The 16,136-nt window shown below is 39.7% G+C and overlaps 1 protein-coding gene across 7 annotated transcripts in view; it reads left to right on the forward strand.

Moving 5' to 3' along the window:
- The window catches only part of ADCY4 (adenylate cyclase 4), a 68,843-nt gene extending 54,598 nt beyond the window's left edge, over positions 1-14,245 (forward strand). For all 7 annotated transcript variants that reach the window (XM_056528215.1, XM_056528201.1, XM_056528196.1 and 4 more), the window contains 12 exons: positions 175-272; positions 1,658-1,742; positions 2,372-2,509; positions 3,327-3,416; positions 3,838-4,022; positions 5,804-5,888; positions 7,239-7,397; positions 7,501-7,647; positions 10,313-10,420; positions 10,511-10,625; positions 10,723-10,847; positions 12,712-14,245. In XM_056528215.1, the coding sequence (XP_056384190.1) occupies positions 175-272; positions 1,658-1,742; positions 2,372-2,509; positions 3,327-3,416; positions 3,838-4,022; positions 5,804-5,888; positions 7,239-7,397; positions 7,501-7,647; positions 10,313-10,420; positions 10,511-10,625; positions 10,723-10,847; positions 12,712-12,864 (1,488 nt within the window). In that variant the 3' untranslated portion in view covers positions 12,865-14,245. The remainder of the gene's footprint in view (positions 1-174; positions 273-1,657; positions 1,743-2,371; positions 2,510-3,326; positions 3,417-3,837; positions 4,023-5,803; positions 5,889-7,238; positions 7,398-7,500; positions 7,648-10,312; positions 10,421-10,510; positions 10,626-10,722; positions 10,848-12,711) is intronic.
- The last annotated feature ends 1,891 nt before the right edge of the window (positions 14,246-16,136 follow it).

The following is a 16,136-nucleotide window of genomic DNA, read 5'->3' on the forward strand; positions in this document are numbered from 1 at the left end:
TGTTCCTTTATTCAGCGCTTATTTCCACTGCAAATTGCCATGGAAATAAGTGCCAATTCTGCATAATTTACAATGGAACACAAAGTTGGGAGTCCCTAGAGGAACAAGGGAAATGTTTAAATGTGTAGAACGCTGATGACATACAGTAGTAATCTCCTTTATTATTTCCTACAGTACCGCCTCTCAGATTTGCCATCCTTCAAGTATTACACTGCCTGCTGCTTCTTCATCTTTATTTGTAACTTTATAGTCCAGATGTTGGTGTCTCCCAAGTAAGTGAGCATTGCAATGTTAGAATGTTATACTAAGCTACAGTGTAAAAATAAGGAGATAGATTTGATGAATACGAGAAGACCTTTCAATGATATTGTGGTGTGCCACTGCGGTGAATGGCAAGACCACAGGTGTTGCAGTGTGAGTGGTTGGATCTGATGTTATTAACCCCGGGGGTCGGATGGTATTAACCCTTATGTGTTCGTGACGTCAGTGTGGGTTTCGGAACACCACACGCCCGGATTCTTCCCTATCCCACAGGCTAGTAGTGAATAAAGAGTCCACAACCAGTTATGGGTAAACAGAGGCATTACTGAATAGAAGACAGGTGCAATTATCTTCACAGCTAAGGTCAGATTTCCCAGAGAGGTGGCCAGTACCCAGAGGACCTTGCAGCTTGCTGGACCAATACTTGTAATAGACCTGACTTTGACTTGTTATTAGACTTGACTTGACTGTGCAGGACTTGACTTGACTATGTGCAGGACATGACTAGTTTCAGTGACAGCAGATATAGACTTGTAGACGTACTGGAGAGACTTGTAGCTTTTGGGGTACTTCAGATGCTTATCACTTGACTCTAAGGCCACTGGTGCTTGCTACCTCAGCAAAGACTTTGATGTTACTCTCAGAAGAGTCTGAGGAAAGAGAGCTAATTAAAGATGGCCACCCCTTTATATAGTGGGGGCTGGAATAAAGCCCATTGATCAAGCTGTGGGTCATAGGTTAAAGCTGGTGCTCTCTGGGAGTACATGTGACAACAAATCACTGCATAACATAACATGAGACAGGCTTACTCACAGGTTATGAGACCTCCACAGGTCCTGTATGCTATCTAGACATAAGGATCCTGTCTAAGCATTAAAGGATTATACACCACATTTATTAAACCAACAGGAGAACAAAGGGAGACAATGCTGGGGAGACCCCAGGTCACTGAGGGACTCAACCTGACAGGGCCTATAGGTAGTACAGGGCCATGTACCTGTACTGGGACATTACAAAATCACTCAGTAAATGCGAACATTGCACTTTTGAAGTACTTCATCACTTTCATGCCACCTGAACCACGAGTCATTGGTGTGGTCCCCATTGACTTCTGCCAGACTTGCCGGATTTGATAGATCTATCCTTGTACCAAACTGGAAGAGATCTGTCAATCAACGCTGGTGGGGTGGGGAGAAGCCACCCATCAATGACTCTCAGTTCAAGCGGCATAAAAGTGATGACAGGTTCCCTTTGAATATGAGGTCCATAGCACACTGTTTTATCCATTTGTGAGGTGTCACATGAAGCATTCATTATTTAGCAAATTTTTGCAAAATAATTCTGAACCGTGACCAATATTACACCTTAAATGCCCTAATCCATGTTTTCTTTCTAGGAATACAGCCCTTGGCATCTCATATGGCATTTCATTCTTCTTATTTATACTTTTCCTCTTTGCCTGCTTTGCTGGACATCTATCTGTAAGTGACCTTTTTATATTTTATTTTTTTATTTTTTTTATTTATTCACACTATTTATGTTGTTCAGTTGTGTATCTGAGTGTTTTTGTTTGCATAGGGATGGCAGCCTCAAGGCTCATAGTATAGTATAAATCTGTTTAAAGGAATTTTGTGGACTCAACGATCAGTGTTACTTTTAGCTATACATAAATTTGTAGAATGTAGAAGAGGCTCATTTGTTACTATAGGTAACAATGTTGATTTTTTTGCCAACGGAGTTTAGTATGTTAGGCCTGATGTGTTTTAGCTTTATAAGATGCCTCATCTTTTAGTGGCATTTCAACAAATGAGTTATATACACAACAAAGCATGGGGCATGGTAAAATCCCAATATGCCAGATGTAGAATTAGGAAGGAGGAATACCATGAAAATGAGTAAACTTATAATGACTGATAAAGCCATCAGTTGAGATACCCCAGTCTGCAGTTCTATTTTAATGAAAAATACAGCTTTTACATATAAAAACATTCATGCTTAGTTAGTCCATGTCCAGCATTGCTAGACGCCCACCTAAGTTGCCAGTCAATATTTAACTTGTCGTGTTTTATATGTAAGTCGTCTTGTTTAATCAGATTTATTACTCCAACAGAAATGTATCCTTAAAGGACCACAGATACTCCATTGGGTTCCTTCTCTCTCCTCTGCTCTCTCCAGCCGGCCCTGGTTAAGAGTACCCTTTGGGATCCTGACAGTTGTCACTGTGTTGTTTATGGCAGTTTTTAACTTGGTAAGTCAAAATAATAATTTGAAGTTAAAGAGTAGGAAAATGACCTCATGGATCAAGAGTAAAACTGCTTTTATATTTTGACTTTTATTTAAGGCTATGACAGAAAGGGCATCAACTTTTTAGTGTAAACACAATGGCCGGCATTTATCATTGTAGGTGTAAGTGAAGTATTTTTCAACACCTTTTTTTTTGTGTGCTGGTAATGTGTAGGAGCACCAAATGTATTAAATGTTCACAGAGCATTTAATACATTTTGTGCAGGTCACATTTTCTGAAATTTCTCTCTTTACATACACCAAAAAGCTAAGCTAAGTCTGGGCTGGTGTAGTTTTAGAGATTTTTCAGTGGCTTTGCACCTTTTTTAAGCCTTTTCACAAAAAAAAAGCAGTTCGTAAAACCCTGTCACGTGTATTGCCAAAATCAGTGGATTGCAACTCAAAATCAGCAGAAATGTGTAAACCAAAAGGCGCAAATAAACCCTGCTTGCGCCTTTTCTAGACACAAAAAACAGTCTAAAGACCATGATAAATGTTGACCTATTTGAGTGCTAACTAAACATGTAGTAGACGGACAGTTTTCATAGAGTCTGTTCAGATCTTCTGTACTTGGGAATTTGTATTTAAATTATGAAAATATCCAGGCCAATTGTGGTCATTTTAAAATATTTCCCAGTATTCCCAGTAATTAGGGCAACTCATTTTGTGGGTGCGCTGGAAGTTGTACTTTTGTAACAGTGCTTTACAGGCTATATGTATACATATTGCAGTTTTTTTTTGTATTCCATAAAGATGCTAACTGATGGAACATTTTCATTCAGTTCTTTTTACCAGAAGAAGCATGTCCCGGTTTCTCCATGAATACATCAATAACTTCAACCACCGAAGCTCAAACGTTGTACAGTTTTCCGGTTAGTAGATAAATGGTTCAGTGACTTATGCACCTGATACTTAGAGATATGTCTATACACTGTATACACATTCAGTAAATTTCAGTCTAGTTAATTATAAACTCATTGCGTTTTTGAATGTATATCACAGGTTAAAGTGCATCTTGAAAATGCAGCTTGATGTGTTTTTTTTTTTTTTTTTTTTTTATGTTTTCTGTTGGAAAAACAACAAAGCTTATGAGAATGAATGCAGAGACCATTATACCATATATTGCAAGGGTGTTATTTTATTATTTAATGTTAATATGAGTTTTAGATAGATTTAGAAGAGAATGTTACTCATGTTAATTAATAACATTAATATTTTTATACAGTAACGTTATTATATTCACAATTCTGAAGCCTACCTCAGTAATAAGATGCTTTTTTCCCCTCTCTCCAGTATTACATGTACTGCTGTATTCTGGGGCTGCTGTCTTGCTCTGCCTTACTCCTCATGAACTTTGAAGTGAAGCTGATCCTGCTGAGTATTGCCCTGGTGATATACAATATAATCTTCTTGCACACTCACAGCTGGCTATCTGACTGTTACATTGATTGGCTGTCTGTGAACCAGAACATTTCCAGGTACGCTCACACCGCCAACCTTATGATACAACAGTCTGCCATTCTAACTATTGATCTAGTACACAACTTACAGAACAATTCAGATTTTTTTTTACCTTTCAAACAAGAGATGTTAAGACATGCTGGGAGTTTAGTTTAGCAAGCTATGAAAAACATGTTAGGCTACATTCACATCATGGTTTTTGCACCTACCAAGTGCATAGGATTCTAACCTTTTAGGGGGTTATCAAAGGTATAACCTCTTTAGCCTACAATGTAGTGTGTGAAGTTTCTACTGGTGAAATGTATTTTTCCTTCATAGTCTCTATAGACCCCTGACTTTTGGCTTCAGCAGCTCTGTATGCTGCCATGTGCCTACTGCCCCCATAATCCATATAGAGTTGTCTCTTGGTGGTGGTGAGACATGCTCGGCCAGTCACAGCTAAGCACACCCACATAAAATAAATATGCAATAAGTGGGACGGCCTGACTATAGTCATGGGAAAACAGCCTAAGCCATGTAAAGTAGTGATATGTTGGCCAAAATAGCCACTGAAACGGGGCCTAAGCATTTTCAGACTACTATACTTCCGACACTACATGTTTGTTTTGTTTTTTTTCTAGAAATCCACAGTAGCTTAGGAATAGGGTAGAAAGATTGAGAAACCTAAAAACAGGATATTAAATAAAACAGGCAAACAAATGTGTTAAAACGTACTACAGTGAAATCTCTCTTAGTGGACACCTCCCAATAGGGGACACCTCCCAATAGTGGACAGTTTTTAATTCCCTGGCAGAGTCCCATAGGACTTAATGTATTTGCCCCCTCCGAATAGGGCACATTCCCATTAATGGTCGTGGGCACTCCCAATAAGGGACAAAACACACCCATTAGGGCACAAAACACTCCCAATGGGGACAACTAGGCTTATGTGCCTCCCTACCTTGTATTTAGGTCTGCCGACATGGGGGGTGCAGCCAATACCCCAGTAAGTGGCTCGGGTTCCCAGGGGGCCCTGGCCCCTGCTTGACCCTGCATCATTCTCCTCCCCATGCCAAATCATTCTTCTCCCCATACCAAATCATTCCCTCATCCCAATGACAAATCATTCCCCCATCCCCATGACAAATCATTCCCCCACTCCCTCATGCCCCTGTTCTTCTTACTTCTTACCTGGCCAGGCAGTGACGAGTGACATGACGAGTGACATGGAACGTTACTCGTCACTGCTGGCAGCCGCCGTTGCCCTCATTGAGTGAAGCACAGAGGTGCTGGCCAGGTAAGAAGTAAGAAGAACAGAGGGAATGTGGGAATGATTTGGCATTGCTGGGGGAATGATATGGCATGAATGATTTGGCATTACTTTTCCTTATTAATTATATTGTTTTTTTTAAAGCCTTATTACAGTGCAAAATTATTTATTTATATTTAGCTTTTTGGCATGTTTTGTAGGTAATTACATTCTGGAGTGAGTACAGAACAGTATTCCGTCATTTAGATAGATTTTTAAGCCTTTTTTCCCAATAGGGGATATCTCTCAATATTGGACACTTTTTTTATTCCCCGTGAGTGCCCGCTATTGGAGGATTCTACTGTACATACATCAGGCAAATGCAATTTTTAGAGGCAACTGATTTTTTTTTTTCTTTTAGCCATTTTAGGCCATCAATTTCAGATAAACGTTTGACAGATATAAACATTGGGATGTCAATGCGGCCTTATTGTTCACTTACATTTTTCAAACTGTGTTCCTCTCAATTGTGCTTCACCTTATGTTAAATGTATGGTTTTCTTACATTAGCCTAGGAGTTCTGAAGGAGCCAAAAATCATGGGCAGCATTTCATTATTCATCTTCTTCTTAACCCTCTTGGCACTGGCCAGACAGGTGAGTCCTATTCTTATGTAGAGGATTTACATTCCCAGGAGAAAAGTATAAAAACACAAGCCACTCCTGTTACCTGTCACGATTGTCAGTGCTACAGAAAAGCTTAAACTTAAATGTTTGAACTTTCTCAACCACATTGGCATGCTGGGGTGCTGTATAGTAACCAATACCATAGCTGGCCTTAAATAGTACTTGTCATGATCTTGATAATTTTTTTGAATCCTCCCAGTTCACTTCCCACATCATGATAAATCACTCCCTGCCCTTTATTTTTATAATTTTGTAGTTTTCTACTTTGATATTGTGCTGTATATTCTGCTCAGTCAGCTCCACAGACTGGGAAGGGGCCTTACCCAGCAGGCGTGACATCAACTGAAGCCCTGCTGGGGAAAATTTCTTCCTCCCTTACTCTGCTTGTCTGCTGTGAACACACAGCCTAGAGCAGTTCAATGTGTGATGGGCTGTGATTGGAGACCACACCCCCCCCCCCCCCCTCCTCCAGCTCCATGCACTGAACTCTACTGTGTGTGTCAGCTCTGCCCAGCAGCTGCAAAAGGGAGCAGAAATACCCAGCTAAATGTTTAGCACAATATTTAGCACTATGCACTGAAGGCATCATGACTCTACAGCAGTGTTTCCCAACCAGGGTGCCTCAAACTTTTGCCAAACTACAACTCCCAGCATGCCTGGACATCCTTTGGCTGTGCAGGCATGCTGGGAGTTGTAGGTTTGCATCAGATGGAGGCATCTTGGTTGGGAAACCCTGCTCTACAGTCTAGCTCAGCTCAAATGAAAAGGGAGCTGAAATACTCAGCTCTATACACTCTATACACTGTTCTAAGCTGAGGTTCCACCTGCATTTCCGGACTTTTTTTTTCTGCCAGGCTGCTACAGGAGACAATTTGCTAGCAGGACTGCAGGCAGGACCAGAAGGAGGACCCCTGATGGACAACATTTTAGGGGTTAATTTAACACATACAGTTACAAAATTGTATTAAGAAGTATAATCTATGATATATTACATTTCATTGAAGTGACAGGTACCATTTAATGTCTTATTGCATCAAGTCTTCTTGGCCTATTTGAATACTAATATAGCTAATTTTTTTTAATTAAATTATAGTAATTGAGTTAATAAATGTAACTCTGAGGTTTAAAAGCCATATAGACTATTAAAAAAATGAATTGTGCTTAATATGCACCTTTCTATGTGTATGCATTTTTAGGGAATGTAAGTTCACTGCATCATTGAATAGCATAGACATTTTTTCCTAGTAACCAGTAGTATTATGTGGGTTTTACTTACTTTGTTTTTACATTTCCAAAAGCTATCATTTTATCATTTTACAGAACGAATTTTACTGTCGGCTTGACTTTCTTTGGAAAAGGAAGTTCAAAATGGAGCATGAACGTATTGAGACCATGGAGAATCTTAATCGTGTTCTGCTTGAAAATGTCCTTCCGGCTGATGTAGCCCAGCAGTTTATCGGGCAGAACCTTAGGAATGAGGTAACTTTGCTTATTCGCAGTAAACAATGCGTGCAAAAATACTATCAAAATTCCTAATCTCTATAGTGGATTATTGTAATATGTATGCCTTCTATACTTGCAGGACCTGTATTACCAGTCTTATGACTGTGTCTGTGTCATGTTTGCATCAATACCTGACTTCAAGGAATTTTACACAGAATGTGATGAAAACCACGAAGGCCTGGAGTGTTTGCGCCTGCTTAATGAGATCATCGCTGATTTTGACGAGGTGAAATTAATTTTTTAGTGTATTGAGTCTTTTTAACAAAAATCTGAATTTAGTAACCAGTTTAAAGGGGTACTCCGGCCCTAATACATCTTGTTCCCTATCCAAAGCATAGGGGATAAGATATCTGATCGCGGCGGTCAAGCTGCTGGGGACCGCCGCAATCTGTCATTCAGCACCCATGCAAGCTCTCTGCAGCACTAGAGGCTCCAAGTGTGCAGCGTGACAACCACGGGGCCGGAGTATTGTGATGTCATGACTCTGCCCCCGTGACGGCCATCACGCCCCCTCCCATAGACTTGCATTGAGGGCTAAATTTATTGAATTGATTGGCTAAATTCACACAGTGTAAAATAAAAACAAAACAAAGACTGAGTGCAAAAGGTTTAAAAAGCCACAGTTTTTTAAATCTATTAATGTGTTCCATTTAAGAATCGAAAAGTTACTATCAGTACACATGTTGGGAGAGATGTATTAAAACCTGTGTAGAGGAGGAATTTGGCAGTTGCCCAATCAGATTGCTTCTTTCCTTGTTGCTATGGACAACTGCACCACTCTTCCGCTACACAGGTTTTGATAAATCTCCCCAATTTTTTTTCAAATTCAAAATTGGTCTTACCTGTAATTTTACTTTCTTCAAGTCCGAAGGCAGCAGAGATGGGTCATTTTGTCCCCCAGACTTCACCCTAGGACCATTCACCTAGCATGATAAATCAAGAAATTAGCCCTCTCAATCACTCAATTCCCTGTAAAAGTAGCTTATTGGGAAGGTTTGACTGTGCTGCCTTCGGACTCGAAAAAAGCTAAATTACAGGTAAGACCAATTTTGTCATTCTTCTTTATCCTCAGGCAGCACAGATAGGATTTTACTAGCAAAACAAAAAAGGGAGGGTACATTTTAACAAGCGGTAAGGACACCCATAACCTAAACTCTTAACAGGGAAATAGCATTGACTAGAATGCTGTATTGCCGACTTCAGGTAGAGAATTGATCCCTCTCTGTCAGCACAAGCAAGCCGAACTGGCGGAATAACAGAATGACTGACTCATACTGGAAAAAAAAAGAGGAAGGTTAAAGTATATTCACTGTGCGGCTTTTGTTCCCCCATTAGGGTTTGAAGCCAGCTCCCCACTGCTGAGCTTCCATTTATTGCCAGCAGCTATAGCCCTAGAGCCATAGGCTACTCAGAGAAGGGTATAACAGGCACCTGACAGCAGAGGGAGGCCAAGGAGGAATAGAGCAGGTGAGCGATACTCTCCTGCTGTGGAGGGAGGATAAAATTAAACACAGGTGTGAACTCTGGGAGAGGGTTTTTATGGGATCACCAATTATGTGTGCTAATTTCTTGATTTATCATGCTAGGTGAGTGGTCCTAGAGGGGAGTCTGGGGGGACAGAACAACCCATCTGTGCTGCCTGAGGATGAAGAAGAAAGCTACTTTTCTATAGACTTTAATGGAACACTTTTAGATTTTTTTTTTAAAAAGTGTTATTGCTGCTTTTTGATATTTATTTTACTGACTTTCAGTCTGATTTTCAGTGTGAACCCAGTCTTCATATGTGATATTGCTGTTGTACGATTACCAAGTGCAAGTGTGATTGTTGACAGCTTGGTTTCAGGTTAAGAATCACAACAAGTCAAGTTTTTTGAACCTAATAGATTCTGGCTTCACATATTATCCCTGATTGTGTTATAAGGCTCTATAAGGGTTAGACATTAATTATAAGGGAAGCCATCTCCAGGAGGTGGCACTGTAGAGCAAGTTCTTTCCTTCTAGAAATGAGCTACTATGCATTATTTTCCCATGTAGAATTGAACGTCTTGTATGACTCCATACGCTAGTTTGGTGGTCTCCTAAGGCTAAGTTTCCACTTGTTTTTTTTCTGGCAGTTTTTGGAAAACTGCTACTGTAATTTTTGAGCCAAAGCCAGAAGTGTATTCAAAAGGACTTACACTTCTCCTCCCTTATGGATCCACTTCTGACTTTGACTCAAAAACTGCAGTGACAGTTTTCCAAAAAATTTAGCCTCAGGGAGACACACTACTCTTCCAGAACCTAAAAGCAGAATAGAAGATGTCCCCTCTCATGCTGCATACTGTATGTTATACCTATCTCAAGTCCCCTGATCCTCTGAGTAAATAAAAACACTCAGTGACTAAATTAGATCTGCTGACAAAATTGCAGATAAACAACCTTAGTATTCATGTTTAGGAGATATGTGTGCATTTAGGGTGTTCACAGAATTTGTAGTCATTAAAAGCATGTGGACCTAAAAAGTAAAATGGGTAAAACAACTGCCAGTTCTCCCCTTCTCATCAATTTTAGACATTGCAATATGGATCGTTGAAAAAAAGATTAAATTTTTAATGAAAATTTTGGTGTGTTCTGCTTCTACTTATATACTTTCTTGATATGCACTTTTGTATTGGACAGTTTTCTGCCCAAAATACTTAGTCCAGCTGAGCAGCTTCATTTTCTACCATTCCCGACACTCACTTATTACTCCTCATATATATCAGTGGAGGCTGTGCCTGCTAACTCCCTCTATTTTTTGCACAATATAAAAAGCATGTGAACTTGCTTTAAAAAGCTAAGAGTTTTCAGGTGTAAATTTATAGGTATAAAATATCAATGATCAGCATTTTATTTGCTTACTTCTTTTCCAGCTGCTTTCAAAGCCAAAATTCAGCAGTGTTGAAAAGATAAAGACAATCGGCAGTGCATATATGGCAGCAACAGGATTAAATGCAACATCGGGACAAGAAAACCTACAGGTCTCCTATTTACTATAATTTATCCCCTGTGTCATGATATATTATTGATTTATTTTCCTGAAACATTTCTTATTTATATGTTTCCTTTAGGATGGAGATAGGAATTATAATCATATTGGCATAATGGTAGAGTTTGCAACTGCCCTTATAGGAAAGTTGGACTTGATCAATAAACACTCTTTTAACAATTTCAAGCTGCGTGTAGGTGAGTCAAGCATTTTACGCTCTATACGTTCTTTGCTATTCATATACACTTTACACCCATTTATTTCCCTAATCATCCTTTTTTCACTTTCATAAAGGTATTAATCATGGACCTGTAGTTGCTGGGGTTATAGGAGCCCAAAAGCCTCAATATGACATCTGGGGTAACACAGTCAACGTGGCAAGCCGAATGGATAGCACTGGTGTACTAGGAAAAATTCAGGTAAACCTGCCATTAAAAGTATTGATGAGCTTAAAAATTGAATAAAAAGTAATCCATAAAATAAAAGTGTTGGTAATAACAGTAGTATATTTTCAAATCCAAAATGTAAGAAATTTGAGTCAATTTTGGTTAACCTACCTAATGTGACTTTTGTAAATATTATTTATTTTATTTTGCAAATGGCACAGCAAAGGGGGTTTCTGAAATTCACCTAAACCTCATCTTGGGGGGGAGGTCTTCTGGTGGAATATATTATCCTTTTATTATAGATTTCTGATGTCTAAAAGTTGAAAATTTTTGCAAAAATTATTGAGCGATGACACCTGTTAAAAAGGCGGGTGAGACTTAGTGGGTGAGAGCCTAGCCTTTACAGCCCATTTCATTTTGAGCGAAGACCGGCATGTAAAACACTTGCTTTCCCCTATTTGTTTAAAGAAAGGAAGATGCATTTAACTACAACAAATTCTTCTACTGAATTCTTATAAATACATTTACTTGAGGGTTTACTGCCTTAGACATTGTCAGAATTGAGCCCACATATTGGTAGCCACAGTAGTGCCCTACACTTTTCCTCTAAATTGTGTGGGTCACCCCCCCCCCCCTCTTCTCCTCTCCAGCATGCAGTCGCAGTAGAGGACTCCCCTCACTCACACTGGCGTCCCAACAGTTCCTCTTAGTCTGTAAATTGCATCATACTAATAAAAGTTTAATTGTTGATGTGCTATTGTCATTTGGTTCTAACTTTGCTTACCAGAGCAGTTCGTGTTTATGATCCATAGAGTTTTGGCCATTTAGGAGTGCTAAAAAGCATGCTGCATTATTAAACGCTGCTCTTTTACTCTGTCAGTGCATTGTGTTCTGTTCTCCCATTACTGTAGATTGCACTTTATGAGCAGACAGGGAATTAAGATCTAGGCCAATAGTTCTTTATTATCTCATGATATTATTAGTTTTTAGTTTTATGTTAGTGCAGCATTTATTTTATGCATATTTATTTTTATAACTGATAAGTTTTCATTGGCTTACACTGGATCAAATTTCCACTGGTCACAATGAAATGTTTTTACAACAAATTTAGAAAGAAAGTCATGGCCATATATTTACATGTTATATGTTGATCTATTACTTCTCAGCACTATGTTCACAACTGATATCAGGTAGTTTGTATACATTTAGACCAAAATGTAGAAGCCCACTTGCCACTTCTCAGCCACCTGATTCAAGTGGGTCCCTAACTTGACAGGCATAGAGAAAGGTGGCAACCACTACCACAGCAACACCAGTGTCCATATGGGGAATGACCCAGTAGTCCAGCAGCACCACTAATGACAGATCTAGTACTATGGCTCTGGACCATCCCACCACAGTAACACAGCAACAATGGCCCACAGCCGGGGGGGGGCTAAGTCTCAAAGTGTGACTTCTGGGCTACTGAGTCCTTCCACCTGTGGGAACTGGCGTTGCGGTGGTCGCCACCCAGCTTCACAACACCAGTGCCCATAGCTAGAACAATCCATTGGTGCAGAAGTCACTACTGTGAGACCTAGCACCCCCTCTGGCTCTGGGCCATTGTTGATGTTTCTCTGGGGTGGCATGGCCCAGAGCCATGGTACTAGGTCTGTCAGTAGTGGTTCTGCTCTGAGAACTGGTGTTGTTTTGGTCGTCTCCTCGCCTGTCATATTAGGGACCCTCTTGAATAATGTGGCTGTGAAACGGAAAGTGGGCTTCTACATTTTAATCAAAATATATAGTAACTACCTGGTGTTTGTGTGCTGAGAAGCAATAGATCAAAGTATAACAAAATAGATGTGCAAACACTATGCAGGTTCCTTTCTTGCTCAGATTAACACACTTGTTTTCTCAGGTCACTGAAGAAACGAGCAAAGTACTTCAGAAACTAGGATACACGTGTGAACGCAGAGGAGTCATCAAAGTTAAAGGCAAAGGACAACTGTGCACTTATTTTGTATCCACTGATATGGCACGTTCAGGTTCCCAGGGAAATGTTCTGAACTAAGTTTTACAATGGCAGCCTGAATTGCACATTGGATATTCTACAGGAACTTCCATAGGATGTTTTGTTTTATCAGTTACCAGAAGATAACAACATAACTAAACTGAACAAGCCTAACTGTAACCAAAACACATAGGACAATCGTGCCAGGCATTGGAAGACTCATCCAGTTGTTAGCTGTGGTTCAGGCAAGATGAATATTTGTGCATTGAGCCAACTTGAGGAAATAAGCACAAATTCTGCAGACACTGCCATACAGCACAAACCAAGAACCACTAGGCCTTTGTTGTGTTCTTGCAATTACATGGACATCAAAGTTGAATTATGTTGTGTAATTTTGAGTGAAACATGACACAGAAACTGCTAGAAACCTGCCAAAGGACAGTGTCATTACTCCCCCCCTGTGGGGACTCAGTGTAACTGCATCAGAGTAAATAGATGTTCTGCTTCTGATACAACTCAGAGTAAACTAACTGAAAATGTGAAAGAATATAAGCGAGCTGGGACTGTCCCAAAACTGACTACTAGAGATGTTTCCTGAATTGTAATGACATTCAGTACAGCACTGAACATATCGCTATGTACATAGATATATTTATATACCGCATCATCACTCCCATTGTATTTATTCATTGTAATAAACTCTTGTTAATAAACTCTTGTTTTGTATGTTTAAAAGCAGCCAAAAGAACAAAACCCTATTACTTCAGGATAGTCAATGGAGGCGATCAGAAAAGTCGGCAAACTGGCTTGAATGCAGTAATGCATGAATGTAGAGAGCCACGTAGGGATAAATCAGTTACTGCCCCATATACTTTATATTTAGCTGTAGATCTATAAGCTGTTCCCATTGAGAAAGGTAAGGATATATTCACTCAAAGCAGACTGTCCCTTCCATCTAAATGACAGCAGACTGTCCCTTCCATCTAAATGGAGCTCATAGAAACAGACTACAGAAACAACTCCCCATTTGAATGTATGGCATAGATTTTTTTGGTCCGTGAAATTTCTGCAATAAATAAATCTGCTATGTGTCAAGAATTCCATAAGGGTAGGTTCATATAGTTACAAAAAATATCTGCTTAAAATCCAACTGCAAAAAATGCTTCAAAAACATCCTCTGATTTCGGCACTACTTCTGATGTGTTTTTTCATGTGGCATTTCAGGCATTTTTTTTCAAGCTCCCATTGATTTCAAAGTAAACTCCAAGCAGAACTGCTCAGAAAAAAGTAATGTCCCTTCTTTTTTCAGTGCTGTTTTCATGCTTTGTTTAACATCCCCCCACTACTGTCACAGGGAGCTGAAAATCGCTTGTTTTTGAAGCTTTGTTTTAAAGGGGTACTCCCATGGAAAACTTTTTTTTTTAAATCAACTGGAGCCAAAAAGTTAAACAGATTTGCAAATTACTTCTATTAAAAATCTTACTCCTTCCAGCACTTTTTGGGGGCTGTGTATAAAGAGAAATCCAAAAAAGAAATGCATTTCCTCTGATGTCATAACCACAGTGCTCTCTGCTGACCTCTGCTGTCCATTTTAGGAACTGTCCAGAGCAGCATATGTTTGCTAGGGGGATTTAGGTCAGCAGAGAGCACTGTGGTCATGACATCAGAGGAAATGCATTTCTTTTTTGGATTTCTCTTTAGTATACAGCCCCTAAAAAGTACTGGAAAGATTAAGATTTTTTTTTATAGAAGTGATTTACAAATCTGTAACTTTTTGGCACCAGTTGATTTAAAAAAAAAAAAAAGTTTTCCATGGGAGTACCCCTTTAATGTCACAACCGTACAGAGTTCACACACAGCTTTTTGTGGCCACTATTTATCCAGAATACCTTGCAGACAATCTAGCTTATCTGTTTTATTTGTATATTAAAATGTGTGTCCATGTCTCCTAAATTATTGTGCCAATGCCTGTTCTCATGGCATCACATGTTCCAGGGGGCAATGTTTACAATATATTAACACAAAATCTACCTAAATTGTAAGGACCATAATTGTTTACAGTTTTATTTACATTCTTGCAGAGTTGTTCATGATGCATTGCCAATATCCTGTTCATCATATTTTACAATAAAGCACTGTATTTTCCTACGTGTGGAAGTTATAACAATGGAATTAAAAGCCGCAGTTTCATGAGTGTTTTGAAAGACCTGTCTAGTTGGCTTTTATTGCTCTTTGTAAATTAGATACTAAAACAAATCCAGAGAGATGTTCAGTTATCCCCAATAGCTCCCCCAACACACAAAATATTTATCTCCTATGTCATATTTTCAAGGGTCCAAAGCTGAGAAAGGAGTTGTGTCAGACCCAAGGCCTGATTATGGAAACATACATGTGTTTTATAAGACATGGGTGAGGGGTCAGACGGTGTATCCTTTGCTTTTTGTGTATCGCATTTTATTGGGGGGTCTGGCTGTTTGTTTGTATCTCCTTTGAAGTCATGCACTCTGGTCTCATCATATGATCAAAGAGATAAGGGGTCAGGAAGAGAGATGCTCCACCTGGTGGGATCTGAGGGGAGGGGGGGATGGAGTTTCCCTCCAAAGAAGCAGATAAGACTTAAAATTCTGGACTCAACTGGTGTTCAATGCTGGGCAACAAGCTGACAAGACCATCCTAAGAACAGCTGGAACTCACTCTCTTGGAACTGCTATATCATCATGCTGTAAGAACTTCATCTTTTGTTTTCTGAACTTGCCTTGCTAAACTCTTTTATATATTTGCTGGGACTAGTAGTGGATACCCAGAGGTCTGGCGGCTTTAACTCTTGCACCATCACACTCTCTCTAGCGTCTTGGCTGGACCGATAGGGTGTGATCGTGACAACTGGTGGCAGCGTCGGGATATATTTAGAGATTTTTAGTGCTTGCTGGATTTTACCTGTAAGGAAATCTTAGCACTAAAAAGAAATTGCATACATATTCTTGTGTGTAAATTCCAAAGACAGAGCTCAGTGCTGGTTTAAAAGACATACAAAAAGAGTGCAAGACAGTTCTGTCCTCCCCATCTCCTGTTTTACCTCCTCTGTCTCATCTCGGATATATGGAGGCATATCTAATGTGCCAAGAAAAGGACATCCCTACTGCAGGAAAGAACAAGGAACAACTTATTGCTGATCTTGTGGAGTATGATGCCCGTGCAGAAGAGCAAGAGTGACATGAGGCAAAGTCCTCCAGCTGGAACTGCCATCCAAGGACTGATATCTCCCGGGGAATACAACATTACTCCCCATCAGGACAGTACTCCACATGAGGCCTTGGACTGCCTTACAACCC

The sequence above is a fragment of the Hyla sarda genome, chromosome 1 (genome assembly GCF_029499605.1).
Source record: "Hyla sarda isolate aHylSar1 chromosome 1, aHylSar1.hap1, whole genome shotgun sequence".
Classification (NCBI taxonomy): Eukaryota; Metazoa; Chordata; class Amphibia; order Anura; family Hylidae; genus Hyla; species Hyla sarda.